Source organism: Aspergillus novofumigatus (genome assembly GCF_002847465.1).
Source record: "Aspergillus novofumigatus IBT 16806 chromosome Unknown P174scaffold_1, whole genome shotgun sequence".
Lineage (NCBI taxonomy): Eukaryota > Fungi > Ascomycota > Eurotiomycetes > Eurotiales > Aspergillaceae > Aspergillus > Aspergillus novofumigatus.
In genome coordinates, this window is record NW_020194274.1 from 192,922 (window position 1) to 206,357 (window position 13,436).

A 13,436-nucleotide genomic window follows, 5' to 3' on the forward strand; every position below is an offset into this window, starting at 1 on the left:
AATGATTCTAAGGACCTTACTATTGATTGAGTGCTTGTGAACCTGTTAAGCCTTTAGCATTTGGTCTTGCTTGACCTGGCTAATGTTGAGTACAAACCATTTCTGTTTTGACCGCTCTGAACTTGGTCGGATCCACCCTGAGCTGTAAAATGATACTATTAGCACTTGGAGAGATGTGAATAGCTGCTCTGATTTTATTTATAAAGTGGCTTTGCTGAAACAATTATGAATGTGTCAGACTTTGAGTTCGCTCCAGGTTCAAAGGAGCACGCCAAGTAAGATTCACTCATAGTAACATAGTAGCCGGTCATCTAAGAGCAATAGCTGCAGTCAAGCTGCCAATACCTGCCCCCACTGTCAAAATTTGGAGGCTATCCTGGTTGGTCCCGTTCAAGTTGTTACTTCCCATGGCAGTTGAGGAACTTATAACATGGAGGTTGTAGATGTAACTTTCCTTGAAACAGGACCTCTACCCAACATAGCCTTGCTCCGCTTTATTGGAGAAAAGCTGAACATAGAGTAGTAACATGCCTACCCTTCGGAAAGCCTTATCGTCGAGGAGAAATCGAGGAGACATCGTGGCCGGCCATCAGCTCCGCATTTTCAACTCCACCATGCGGAGAGAACAGAGAGCAGTTACCTACTGATGCGGATGTAAGCAGTTTAACAGATTGGATAGCAGGACTTAATTATGTTTATAAAATTTAGTTGTCACACATGCTATCAGGGCTCAGGAGTAACAATTCCTTCCATTCTATCTCAGATTCTTGAAGGCCAAGTGATATTCATGCTAAATCTAGTTTATAAAGACATTACTATAAGGGATAATACTTTATTCCCCTATATATTTTAGTAGAATATCACTATCCAGCTGAAGATGGCTCTAGTCTAGTGTGCTGCAAATATCTATCATCCTAAAGACATTGAGAGGGCTCCTATTCTGGTCACTTATAGGCTATATAGCAAGGATATTCATTACTATAAGTATGCATAGTCTTATTACACCTCTATTCATGTACCTAGATTACTAACCTAGCTAGTTTCTACCCTAAGTTATTTAGTAAAGTTAACCCCAAGCACTACTAGTGTTAGGCGCAGCAAACTGCGAACCTGTATGTAGCCGAACTGTGGGTGGTCACGTGGGTAGCACATGACCCAGAGAGATAGTATTGACTGTGGAGGTGTAAGGATCTTACATCTTAGTAATTAGTTTAACTATAAAGGTATTACTACTACCACACTATCTACTAGACTGGCTGACCCAATCCGCAAATCCATATCCAACCCACCCAATCCGCACTTTGGGTTGGATGGGGGTCGACTCTGATCCAACCCATATCCATATGGGTGGATGGCATCCTACCCATATGGATATGGGTAACCCATTGGGTGCACATGACTGGCAGAATGACAGATATTCATAATATTCTCTTAAAGAGAGGTCTTTCTACCTACTAAAAGTAGTATAGTCTAAATCCTTAGGTCTTTCCGCCTGCCAAAAGTAGTATAGTCTAAAATCACGTGTATAATATGGGTAGAATGGTTATCCACAACCCAATCCGCATGGATATGAGGGTGGGTTAGATAGGTGGTGGATCAACCCAAAACCCATGCGGGTTGGATTGAACCCCTGCGGATCCATCCAAACCCAACCCACGACCAGTCTACTATCTACTATTTAATAGAGAGTATTCTATATACTCTCACAGTTCTAATCACTCCACTAAATTATGATAGCCTAGTAGGAGCAGTACTATATACCTTCTAAGTAAAATAGTTACTACTAGGGTAACAAAAGTGACCGCAAGGCTAGAGTCAGAAGCTGACACACCCTCCTTTCTCTTCAGCGCACACACTGATACCCTCTACCCCTCCTTTTGTCCTCGGACTATAATGACTTGCACAGCTAGCTATTTAGACTCTATTTGCAAAAGATTTACTAGGGGCTCTAAGCCCAGAGTTGCTTTCGGTCCGGGTTGGTGCGAGTTTTAACCCAAAGCCTTGGTCAGGGGTGATTATATTGCCCCTGTTGTCGTGCTACAGATACAGTCATATCTCTTATTATTTCTACAGCAGACAGCTTCTTCCCCTTCAATCCTATACACTGCCATGTATGTCCAGACTCCTTCAAGAATGTGGATATGAGAAAGTGATTAATGCCAAGCATGAAGGATTTTCAAATGCACTAATCAATGAACAAGCCCCAGATGCAATCAGATGTGCACCATTAATCCATCGCGCACGATCCTCACATAAAAAGGCCACAGCATAGGCAATCTCATCTGGCTGAGCCATCCGTGGCCCAACCGGAGTCTGATCAATGATTGGTTGAAGGATCTTCATCTGCTCCTTGCCGGCACCAGCGAAACCCTCGGTCATTGTTGGACCAGGACTGACGGCATTGACGGTACAGCCATACTTGGGAGGGAGTTCTTTGGCCCTGCAGAGTATGCTCAGTATTCACACAGGTACGACCATAAGAATGGTAGAACAACTAACCAGCATTTGGTAAAGGAGTCGACCATCCCCTTGGTCCCCGCGTAGATTGTCTGGTTCGGCGGAGGCCCACGCGCCGAAATACTTGCAATGTTGACGATCCGACCGGACCCTTTGGTCAGGTGTTTTAGGCTCGCCTGCGTCAGGAGAAATGTTCCCCGTCCGTTGATGTTCACCAGCAAATCCCAGTCCTCCAGCGTCTGCTCTTCGAAGCGCTTATTGACTGCCAGCGCAACGGAGTTGACGACGATATCAATCCTACCCCATTGAGAGACGGCGGCGTCAACCAGCTTCTGAGGCGCGTCTGCGCGGGACATGTCTGCCTCTACGGCAATTGCAGGCGAATGAAGAGAGGCTACCAATGCGTCTGCTTCAGCTTGGAGACTAGGGAAGGGATAGTTGACCACCGTATTGGCCCCGCGAGAGGACAGCTCGCGCACAATAGCAGCTCCAATGCCAGAGGAGGAACCGCTTACTATAGCTACTTTGGCTCGTAGCGACATCTCCATTGTGCTGGGCAAGAGTGTGCTGATCGATTTGAAGAGGAGGCTGAAGAGAGGTACTGAGCTTAATTGATATGTATCAAACTTGTCAACTGACTACTCCTTCATAAATATCACTAGGATTATTGCACTAGCGAGTGTCCTTACCAGATTACCCTCCGCTGCCCCGCGCAGCACAAGTTGATGTCCCGACATCTCCCCCACCTGCCCGATAACCCCTCTTAGTGGCTCGATGGAGAATCTGCGGAATGAAAAGAACGTCAACCTAGGTTGTTCTGCAAAAGTTAAAACAGTTCGGCCTGTGAAGAATCTTGAGGCCAAGATTCGCAGTGTGGGTAACTCGCTAAAATCGAAGTTCTAACTAGAGTTGCATTCAGTCTGAGTTCGGGTGAGTTCAATCCTAGTTGGAACCGAACCGCTGCGATTTCACGTCCAAATCTTAGAAATCAGAACCAAACCTGATCTGTTCTGATTCAGTTCAATTTTAACCGTAAAAACCAGCTACTAGGTCTAGATAGGCATAGCTTAGCCACTACTAACTAATTATGGTTAGATTCAATTTGGTTTTGGGTTGGTTAAACCACTATCATTCAGTGAATTTTAACTATCTTAAAATTTCAAATGACCATTGACTGCCATACTATCAACCATACTATTACTATACCTATAGAAAATTAATATTTTTATATGAAATATATGGTCATTATAGTCATTTTAATCTATATCTGAAATATCGATTCAATATCTATAGGGCTGAATAGATGGTGGTTAAAAAATTATTTTTAAACATGGTGGTCGTCAACCATTGGTCTTATATATATATATATCCACATCACTTTCATACCAACCCCTAACAGAAATGATTATTCCCTTATATCTCACCAACCACTAGATATTTTCAATCGATATTTCATATTTAGATAGACTAGATACTAGGCTATCTATTGATATTAATATTTTAAGGGAAATCCTAGAGATTAGTGATTACTAAGCAAAACAGTGAGGTTTGGTTAACCTAGTCTGATAAAACCACAAAAACCATAACCAACAGATTAACTGAATGGTTTTGAGTTTTAGGGTAGCAAAACTGAAACCATTGCAATTCCCTAGGCTAGGAACCGAACCCTCACTGCTGCAGGTTCAGTGAGGGTCAGATTCAATTTTAGCGGTTCGGTTATGCCCCTCTAGTTCTAACATTGTATGTTTCCTTATTTCAAGGATTAGAAGATTAGGAGTAGTCCTGAACTAAAAAGACAGGGGCTGCATGAATCTATTGAATGATATCTTAGGTATGATAAGAGTAAGAGAATAGTATAACAGGACCTGCCCCATGTAACCCCAGGCCATGACCTGTAAGAGTGTAGTAATGTAACTTACTCTATATCCCCTAATTCACCCTTGCCTGGTCTTATAATCTAGGTGCTATATGACTCTCTACCTCTCTATTATCTTTATCTATTATCACTCATGCTTCTGCCATAGAAGAATAATATATACATAGTATAATAAACCACACTATATATTTACTATTAATAGGTTTAGCTATTATAGGTATATACTATCCACTACATTATCTCTATATTACTATAATAGTGTGATAGTATACCTAGCTACTTAGTTATAGTAACCTCTAGTCCTACTAACCTAGTTAGCCATATGGCAGGGTGAGAGTATAGATGTAACTATAGTATATAGTATAGTAGCAGGCAGGGATGCCCCTGTCTGCCCTCCTCTATATATAGAGTACTATCATCAGGCTAACATCTACCTATACTAATTATATTAGTATAATTATTTTCCTAATTCCTTCTATTATTCCTAATAGCTTTGCCTATGCCCATCTATATATCTAATATAACTTCTCACCCCTAACATCTTTAAGAAATAAACTATAAATCTAATTTAAGATGCTATAACTATTAAAGTAACTATAATAGTTTAACTATATAGGGCTAATTAGACCCCTAATAAGGACCCTTAAGAATTTTATATTGTAGGATATGACAGCGACTAAACCAAGCATGGCTGGTCATATATTAGCCTAGTTGGAATAAACTAACTAGTTATCCAGATCGGGTCGCAGACCGATGTGGTGATATTTATGCATTGAATACAATTGCTTTCATATACTAGACGCAGGAGCAAGCACTATACGTTAAAGTATAGAAAACTGTATAACGTATCCCACATCGCCAGTATACCAATACAACAGCTGCGTATTTGAGTATATTCAAGCCCAATTTGAAGGGTGGGACAGAGTCACTCCGTAGAAAGCTCTACATCCTCCCGCTTTAACATACCCTGAAGGACCCTGTGGCTCCTGACCAAAACTTCTCAGACTGATTCTGGTCTTCCTTTAGACGCCACACCTAACCCGTGCCAGAGACAGCCACGTTGACTGGCTCAAGTCAATTCTGTCTCAGAGGTCGGGGAACTCATCTCGGCTTCACGCTCTTTCTCCGACCCAACCAAGATCATTGACGGATGACAAAAATTCATGGCAACCATGGTCAGAAACATCAAAGCAGAATCGAAAATATACATGAAGGCTTCATGGCTGATGAGGTACCCATTGTTCCCCTGCGCATATTCAATCAAGCGAAAGATCGACCTCACCAGAATCAGGACACTCGCGGCGTACAGGCCCACGAGCACAGTTTCCCACGTTCGTGAAGTCCTTTCAGAAAGCCGAGCCGCAAGTGCTGTTACCTCATGCGTAGGATATTTGCGAATTCGGGAATGAAATAACGCACAGGTGGCTATGAAGAAGCTGAAGAAGACCAATTGAACACATAGGCCTCCGACAGTAATATGCTCGCCGAGGTTGTAGCTGCTGATCGTACCGCTCGCCATGATACCGCCACCTAGAGCCGCGAAAGTCATCAGTACTAATCGCGTAGCTTATGGAGCACATCTGGCCTGCGCACCTGCAGCTTGCATAACAAAGGCAATGACATCGCCTGTAACGAAGATCTTGGTCATCCACCTCACTGAAACCAAGCTGAGCCTTTCTGCCCGTAGATAAGTGACCAGTCGACCTAGCACCATATAGATAGAGGCGGCGTAAAGCGGTGGAGCAAGGAGAATCAAGATCGTTTGCACACTATAGATCGGGACCGATTCCTTATGATTATGGGCCAAGGTCCGGCAGATGTAGCCAATGATCTGGACTGAACATCCATTAGCTGGCCGGAACGGTCACAGCAACCATGATAGGATGCAGTGCAATTAGCACTTACAGAAACCCCCAACGACAAATGCTATGAAATACCAAGCCCGCGCCCGGCTGAGTTGATAGACATGGTATATCGTTGTAAGAAGAAACAAAGCGACAAAAAGCGCTGCTGCAGCCGTCGATGGGGTGTATCTATAAAGTTTGAAATCGATCTGACCGTCGCCTGCCATCTCAAGTGAGGGTATGGAAGACTAGAAGCAGTCTACCGCGAGCAACAGTGAACAATCTTAGTAAAGAGCAGATAAAAGAGAAGTTAATAATCCATGAAAGAAAAGAGCATGTATTCTGCTTGGTTTGTTTATATAGGAACGGAATTCTGCCTTCCACCGCGTCTGAGCAAATACGATTACGACTGCGATTACGGCTACGGCTACGACTACGAGAACTTTCTCTGCTGATGGATCCGTGGCTTACGGCCGAGGAATGGGCCAATGATTGCAACATGTCCGTGGGGCATGCAGACTATGAGGCTTCTTGACGCAGACAGTTTCATCGCCAGCCTTGGAAGCTGTCTTTCAGGGCAGACCCTGGAATCACACCTCTACCATCAGACTGTACGTATTGTTGCCTAAACAGTAACTATGACCTACAAAAGATCTCTGAGCTATCGACTGTCATATCTTGTCCCTTGCCTTACTCACTGGCATGGATTTCTTAGCTGTACTGTACTGCAACAGAAGCCCACTTTAGCTGTGTCTGAGAAAATTCACGCTTATTATAGAGTAGCTGTAATAGGAGGCGGGAAGTTTGATTCTTAATATAAATTAGCACATCTACATCTCTAGATTCATAGAAATTTTCACAGCCACGCCGGTTGCTTGAAGTTGCTCTTGTTTCCTTTATTCTCCATTAGTTCACTCTATATTGGATTTCTCTCCTTTTCTAGTATAACACCATGGCCGCTGAAGCTTCAAGTTTCAAACTGTATAGATATGATCCTTCTATTGGTGCGGCTGTTGTCTTTGTTCTTCTCTTCCTTGTTGGTTCCTGCATCCATACGTACCAGGTTGCGCGGACTAAAACATGGTTCTTTGTTCCATTCATCCTTGGTGGATATTGTAAGTCCTCCCAATTCCTGCACACCAACAGTTGCACGGGCTCACTTGGCGTCTAATCACTAGTTGAATGGATCGGCTACATTGGAGTAAGTCTCGTTCATTGATTCCGTCCCATGGAGGGGGGCGTTATACTAACTTCTGGATCGAGCGAGCCATATCGGGGACACAAAGTCCGAATTGGACCGTCCAACCCTATATTCAGCAAACCCTCCTGCTTCTGATTGCTCCTACCCTATTTGCCGCCAGCATCTACATGGAATTGGGCCGGATAGTCCTACTGACGAATGGGGACATACATTGCTGGATCAGGCGACGGTGGTTGACCAAGATTTTCCTCTTGGGCGATATCATCTCTTTTATCATGCAAGGGGCCGGTAGGTCGAGCAAGACACTGCCATTGTGCCCGTGTATTCTAGCTAACTATCTCAAAGGCGGCGGAATCATGGCAAGTGGTAGTGCCAGCGCGCTCTCCACCGGCGAGCACATAATTATCGGAGGATTAGTCGTACAGCTGATATGGTTTTCTCTGTTTCTCGGGACTACCATCAAGTTCCACATTGGGGTTCAAAACGGTCCGACTCGGAAAGTCGTCAATTCGCAGCCGCCGTGGGAGAGGCACATATACGCAATGTATAGTGGCAGCCTTCTCATCTTCCGTCCGCTCCATCTTCCGTCTCATCGAATATGCTCAGGGCAACGACGGCTATCTCGTGACACACGAAGCATACATGTATATTTTCGACGGCGTGCTAATGCTTCTGAACATGGGCGTGTTTGCATGGATTCACCCGAGTGAAATAAACGCTTTGCTCAAACCAGGCAACAAGGCAATAAGGCGCGTCTACCTTGTCTACTCTGTGGGGAGTAGGTTACCAGGTTGAATGGAGTAGCTTGCACACCCTCATTCGAGTCATTCCGGGCACCCTCTATTCGACGCACTTTGTTTATACTGACCGATCGTAAACAATTCGAATGGTGGACCAGGGAGGCCTACAGGACTGTTTACGTGTATCATACGCTTTTTGAACCAAATGAACGTGCATTGGGGTGGGCCAAGGCTGTGGGACTGGAGGCCGACTTAAAATCTCATCTGATTCGCTTGGGATAGATGGACTGGGCGTTTTCGCTTTCGTGTTCGTATTTCTGGGATCTTCAGAATAGATTTTTGTGGGTTCTTCCGTACGTGTCTCTAGCCTGACTCAGTTAGTTGCCGCAACCGCCACCTCTTACTACATTTCACAGTGCCCTTGACGCACGTCTTATCCTCAAAATGCCTACCTCATGTTCTCTCCCTTTTTCTAATCTCAGGTGACCACTACATACATGCGGGTATCTCCTACCGGCATTTTATATAGCCCTCAGCTGTCCTGGCACCTTACTTTTCCTGTTATGGCTACGCGGAGGTCGCATAAAAAGTCCCGCAATGGTTGTGACCAGTGCAAAGAAAGAAGAATCAAGGTTTGTCTTGTTTAATTTCACCCAAGATCTGTCATGGACCGCTCTCCCTGTAGATTGTTACTTACATGCACGTCTATGGCCCTATTCATCTGATCTAGTGCAATGAGGACCATCCCTGCGGTAATTGCTCAAGGCGTGGTATGAATTGCACCTATAAACGTCGTCATCACAGTCCTTCTCCCATAGGAGAAGGACTGGGCAATGTGTTAGGTCTAGCATCTGGCGTGCAAACTCCTAGGGGGTTGTGCAACTCCCGATTTCCATCGATTTCTCATGGCGATACCTTTGGTTCGTTTCTTGAGAGGGTAGCAGAGGCAGCCTACATTGCCCAAGAATGGACCAGCCAGGACGCCGAACTAATGCATCATTTTACGCTCCACACTTCCAAGTCTCTCGCTAGGCGGCAGCAAATGCAAGATGCATGGCAAATTGCTCTCCCGACCTTGGCTTACTCCAATGAATTCCTGATGCATGGCATTCTTGCCCTGTCGGCGCTCCACCTCGCCCATCTTAAACCTGAAAATCACAGCCGGTACATCACAAGCTCCAGATTCCACATCTCCCTCGGCTTGCGCTCTTTCCGCAAAATACTTCCGTCGCCCACGACTGATAACTGCTGTGCATTGTTCGCCTTTTCAAGCCTGATCATGGTCTACGTATATGGTTCCCCGGAAGAGTCCGCGGAGGTCGACATGGTCGACACGCTCGAATCCACTCTTCATTTGTTCAAGTTGTGTCGGGGAACCCTAGTCCTCAAGCCTTACATAAATCATATACGAAACAGCTCTCTAGGGCCACTCTTTCGGCAGGAGTTTGGTATGCAGGAGTTTGATGGAAAGTAAGTTCTATTTCCAAGCGCCCCCATTCATGTGAGCATGTCGTACAACGAGTCAACAACATACCTCTCGCATTTTCTCAGAGAACCATCATTATGGGGGCTGGGTATTTCGCAGCTCACAATGTGATTAGGGAGACGTCAAGCAATATATTTCAAGGAGTGGAGCCCCAGCTTGACCGGCTTAGGCAGATTGTTGAATCGGATACAGCGGAGCCTGAAGAGAGAACCACACTTTTCCAAGCGCTTGACAATCTCGCATTATCATTTAAGGCTATCCACAATGCTGAATTGCCGTTGGAGTGTGGAATGATCTACATGTGGCCGCTCTCTATCAATGAGGAATTCTTCGATCTTCTGAGGCAAAGGCACGCCGTCGCATTTTTACTGCTAGGCTTTTACTGTGCTCAACTCCATGTCTTTTGTGACTACTGGTTCGTCGGACGGCGAGGTCATTCGCTGTTTTCCAGCATTTCGGCTGTTCTACCCAGTCGACTCACTCCATGGCTGGAGTGGCCAAGAGACTTCATATTCCAGAACCAGACGGCCAAGGTCGGCAGTTCTGTCGGACAATATGATGCTTATCTAATGCAGACTTTGATCTCACAGAATAACACAATCACCCAATAATACCTTGACATCGACATCAGCCATCATAAGAAGAGTGACTGATCTCTTTGAGGCCTTCACTTTAACACTAGCAACAAATGAAATAACAATGCCATTATCAGTAATCTGATCAGGGATTATGGCATCGAGCAAAAAAGGTAAAGGGACTATATGCCCTCCACGCTTATCCTTTCAATCTTTCAGCATGTGCATCCACAGTCAAAGGAGGTTTTCTTGAATCTCTTGTGTATATATGTAAGAATCTGAACTTAGCGACTGCAGTTACTGTTAGGCCTGTATTTTTCTTATACTAGCCTATCTAGAGGCTCTCTTAGATTTGCTAGCGGTAACAATGTAGAGGAGCACCCAAATGTGAATAAAAGTGGACTTTGGGAGAAGAGGTGAAAAGTGAAAAAGTGGAAAGATACAATAATGGTTAACCAAAGGGTTAATGAAGCACTGTGATAGTTGAGAAAGTTAAAGTATGTCTGCTAATAGGTTAGTCTATCCTGAATGATTTTATTATATTGGAATGCTTCTAGAGGTATCTGAATAGGTGAAAGAGGTAACCGAATCCCAAGTGCCTACTGTTCCAATTGGTTGCATATCCGCCACATGGAGGATACATCGCCAATCGACAGCTCTTCTCGACTTGAATTGACATCATTTGAAGTCAATAGATCGTCAAATCCATCAGTTATATTCGAAATCACTTCATAAGGACAGTAATTGTCGTTTACTCCTGAGTTCCGCATATCAAATGAGCCTTGTATGGCTTCTTGCCCCAGCTTCTAACAACCAGATATCCGACACTATACCCAAGCACTGACCTTGAAATGGACAGAATAAAAGGCTCTTCATAATCAGGAAACCCTACATACAGAACACATTCACTGGATATGCCGTTCCCTCCATATGCTGATCAACCGTCCCCTACATCCAATCCGGCTCGTTGGCCAAGAATGACCACGACAACCGCTATCTACGACCGTCAGATTAAGCAAAAAGTCCACACTGAATCGAAGCTCAACTAACCAGCGATAGATCCACCCCCTCCGCAACTCGAACCGTCCACTTGGGTCTGAAACGGAACGGCGGCCGTTGTCCCTCGGCGAGGACACTCCGATCCGTTATCCGATGGATGTACGCCACGTTGCGATTCTGAACAACCACCACCTGGAGGATATTATACAGGTCTTGTGTATGCACCTCCAACATAATCTCCTCACTTTGCGCTGACCTCGGCTGCTGCGCGGCATTCCGGAACGTGACGACCGCCCGCGGCGCGTTCATCGCAACCCGCAACTTTGCTTCGAGGATACACTGGTCCCCGCCGGGGAGGCGAAGACACAGAGATGAGGAGTCGTACCATTGACACCGGAGCTCGAAGAGGGGGAGTCCCGAGCGGTCGTGGAACATGCGTGCCTGGTTGATCTTCCAGGGCTGGCCGCGGACGGTGAAGAGTTCGGTTCCGGCGTGTTCGATGGAGTAGTCGAGCGAGTGCCATGGTTCTGGGCGGTTGGTCACAGTCACTATCACTTCATGGCGGGTGATGCTTTCGGGTCGGATGGCGATAGGGTATGGTGGTGGTTGGACTTCGGGGAGGGCATACGACATGGTGAAATCCTGGCGAGGACATGTCAGTAGAGCGGCCGGGCATGCCCATTCTTCTAATGTATTGTTATCTAGACTTGAATCACTAGAAGTGCCGTGTAAGGCAGAGTCGGAGGACGCCTTATACCTCCCTAACGGCCGGGGTTGCACCTGTTGGTTAGTCTGGTCCATTGATTGGTCAGTACAACAGTTGTTGCGGGGGATTGCTGACGATGATTGCCAGGGGCAATCGCAGCGGTCAAGAGGACATTCAGGAGGTGGCTTGGAGCTACGGAGCTATATAGGGCTAATCTTACGGAAATGCCGATAGTGCGAAGAATGATGTTTCATCCATAACGTTAGTTTGAGCTTGAGGTAACTCCAGTATGTAACCCTGAGCGGGGATTTATGTCCACTCCAAATAGATATATCCTTAAATCTAAGGCATATCGATATAGCAGTCCTACGAGTTCACATGCAGGCTTACCAGTAGGTAGCCCACTTACTGTCCCCCTGACAACCTTGACAAACTCCTCGGCGATAACCTGGTCCGTTCGCTGCGAAGGGTGCAACTCATCAAACCACATGAAGGAATCCGGACTGGGGAGCCGAGTGCACTGCCCTCCGTCAAGCGTGCAGTGATTGTTGAAGCCGGTCACATTGGCAGGTGCACTCCCGTTGAAATACTTCGTGGGGTTGTAATACATCTCGGAAAGCTGCCAAATCAGTGGTCGCCCAGACCCAATGCCAGATATGACGCAACATACCAATCCATACATGTCCATCACCGCAAACCGTGCCCCGGATACCTCCTGGCCACCAGCACCTCGTACGGCGTCTGGTACTTGAACACATCATTCGCAGTCGCAACCTGCTCCCACATTCGGTAACTGGTCAAGGTCAGATTATCGGGCTTGTCGGGCCAGTAGTGGTTGGCCCCCACGCCGCCGTTCTCGAGCGTCGCGTACAGGGGTGCCAGCTGCAGGGGCGCCAGGTTCATGAGCACGAAGTATCTGCCGCTATTTGCATAGACCTGGTCGAGAACGGAGTACACACAGTTGATGTAATCCGGTATGGTCTTATTCTTGACCTGGGAGTCAGTGATAAAGGCGTAGTTGCCCAAGTCGTTGGTACCGATCCAGATCGAGTACACCGTTTCCCGGGGTGGGATGTCGAGGAACTTCTTTCCGGAGACTTTATGCTTGCTGTCTGCCAGAAAGGCAGGCACTTCGTACTCCAGGACAGAAGGGAAAAGGGCGTTGATGTAGGAGAATGTGCGCGGGGTGATCTCGTTGGAGCATACGGCGCCGCTGACGGCGTAGTTGTACAGGTTTACATCGGCGTATTGCGAGACATAGTGGCCCCAGACATAGCCACCTGATGCGGTATTGTTGTTCTATGTTTCTCAGCGAGCTTCCTCCATTAGGGGACAAGAACGTACGTCTGGCTGCTCCCAGCCAACTGGTGGAGCTGACCCGTTATGAGAGCCAAAGTAGTTCAGTCGTGATTGGTCGGTGTAGCTATCCCCAAAGGAAACAAGACTGGTAAACTTCCTTGGACCCCATGATTGAGGATGAGCGGAAGCTACTTCGATTGCAAGAATCAGCCTTAGAAGGAATTGCGATTGATGCATGATGAGTTTCAGCGCA

The 13,436-nt window shown here is 46.1% G+C and overlaps 5 protein-coding genes across 5 annotated transcripts; 2 read left to right on the plus strand and 3 right to left on the minus strand.

Moving 5' to 3' along the window:
• Positions 1-2,127: 2,127 nt before the first annotated feature.
• P174DRAFT_381138 (SDR family NAD(P)-dependent oxidoreductase) lies at positions 2,128-3,429 on the minus strand (the record flags this gene model as incomplete). The annotated part of the gene is made up of 3 exons (XM_024823061.1): positions 3,147-3,429; positions 2,500-3,063; positions 2,128-2,440 (listed from the first exon to the last, which is right to left on the minus strand). Exons 2-3 carry the CDS (start codon positions 3,003-3,005, stop codon positions 2,128-2,130), a joined length of 819 nt encoding a protein of 272 aa, XP_024686537.1. The 5' UTR covers positions 3,006-3,063; positions 3,147-3,429.
• Positions 3,430-5,402: 1,973 nt separating this feature from the next.
• P174DRAFT_465535 (RTA1 domain-containing protein) lies at positions 5,403-6,404 on the minus strand (the record flags this gene model as incomplete). The annotated part of the gene is made up of 3 exons (XM_024830542.1): positions 5,403-5,863; positions 5,927-6,169; positions 6,239-6,404. 3 exons carry the CDS (start codon positions 6,402-6,404, stop codon positions 5,403-5,405), a joined length of 870 nt encoding a protein of 289 aa, XP_024686538.1.
• Positions 6,405-7,129: 725 nt separating this feature from the next.
• On the plus strand, positions 7,130-8,173 carry P174DRAFT_455740 (RTA1 domain-containing protein; the record flags this gene model as incomplete). The annotated part of the gene is made up of 5 exons (XM_024829355.1): positions 7,130-7,292; positions 7,356-7,378; positions 7,441-7,666; positions 7,724-7,948; positions 8,016-8,173. The coding sequence occupies 5 exons, from the start codon at positions 7,130-7,132 to the stop codon at positions 8,171-8,173; spliced, it is 795 nt and encodes a 264-aa protein (XP_024686539.1).
• A 508-nt stretch (positions 8,174-8,681) lies between these two features.
• Positions 8,682-9,592, plus strand: P174DRAFT_363006 (Zn(II)2Cys6 transcription factor; the record flags this gene model as incomplete). The annotated part of the gene is made up of 2 exons (XM_024821894.1): positions 8,682-8,750; positions 8,849-9,592. The coding sequence occupies 2 exons, from the start codon at positions 8,682-8,684 to the stop codon at positions 9,590-9,592; spliced, it is 813 nt and encodes a 270-aa protein (XP_024686540.1).
• Positions 9,593-10,978: 1,386 nt separating this feature from the next.
• P174DRAFT_446650 (SGNH/GDSL hydrolase family protein) lies at positions 10,979-13,420 on the minus strand (the record flags this gene model as incomplete). Its single annotated transcript, XM_024828612.1, has 5 exons — positions 10,979-11,176; positions 11,230-11,820; positions 12,294-12,503; positions 12,608-13,183; positions 13,229-13,420. 5 exons carry the CDS (start codon positions 13,418-13,420, stop codon positions 11,117-11,119), a joined length of 1,629 nt encoding a protein of 542 aa, XP_024686541.1. The 3' UTR covers positions 10,979-11,116.
• Between the last annotated feature and the right edge of the window lie 16 nt (positions 13,421-13,436).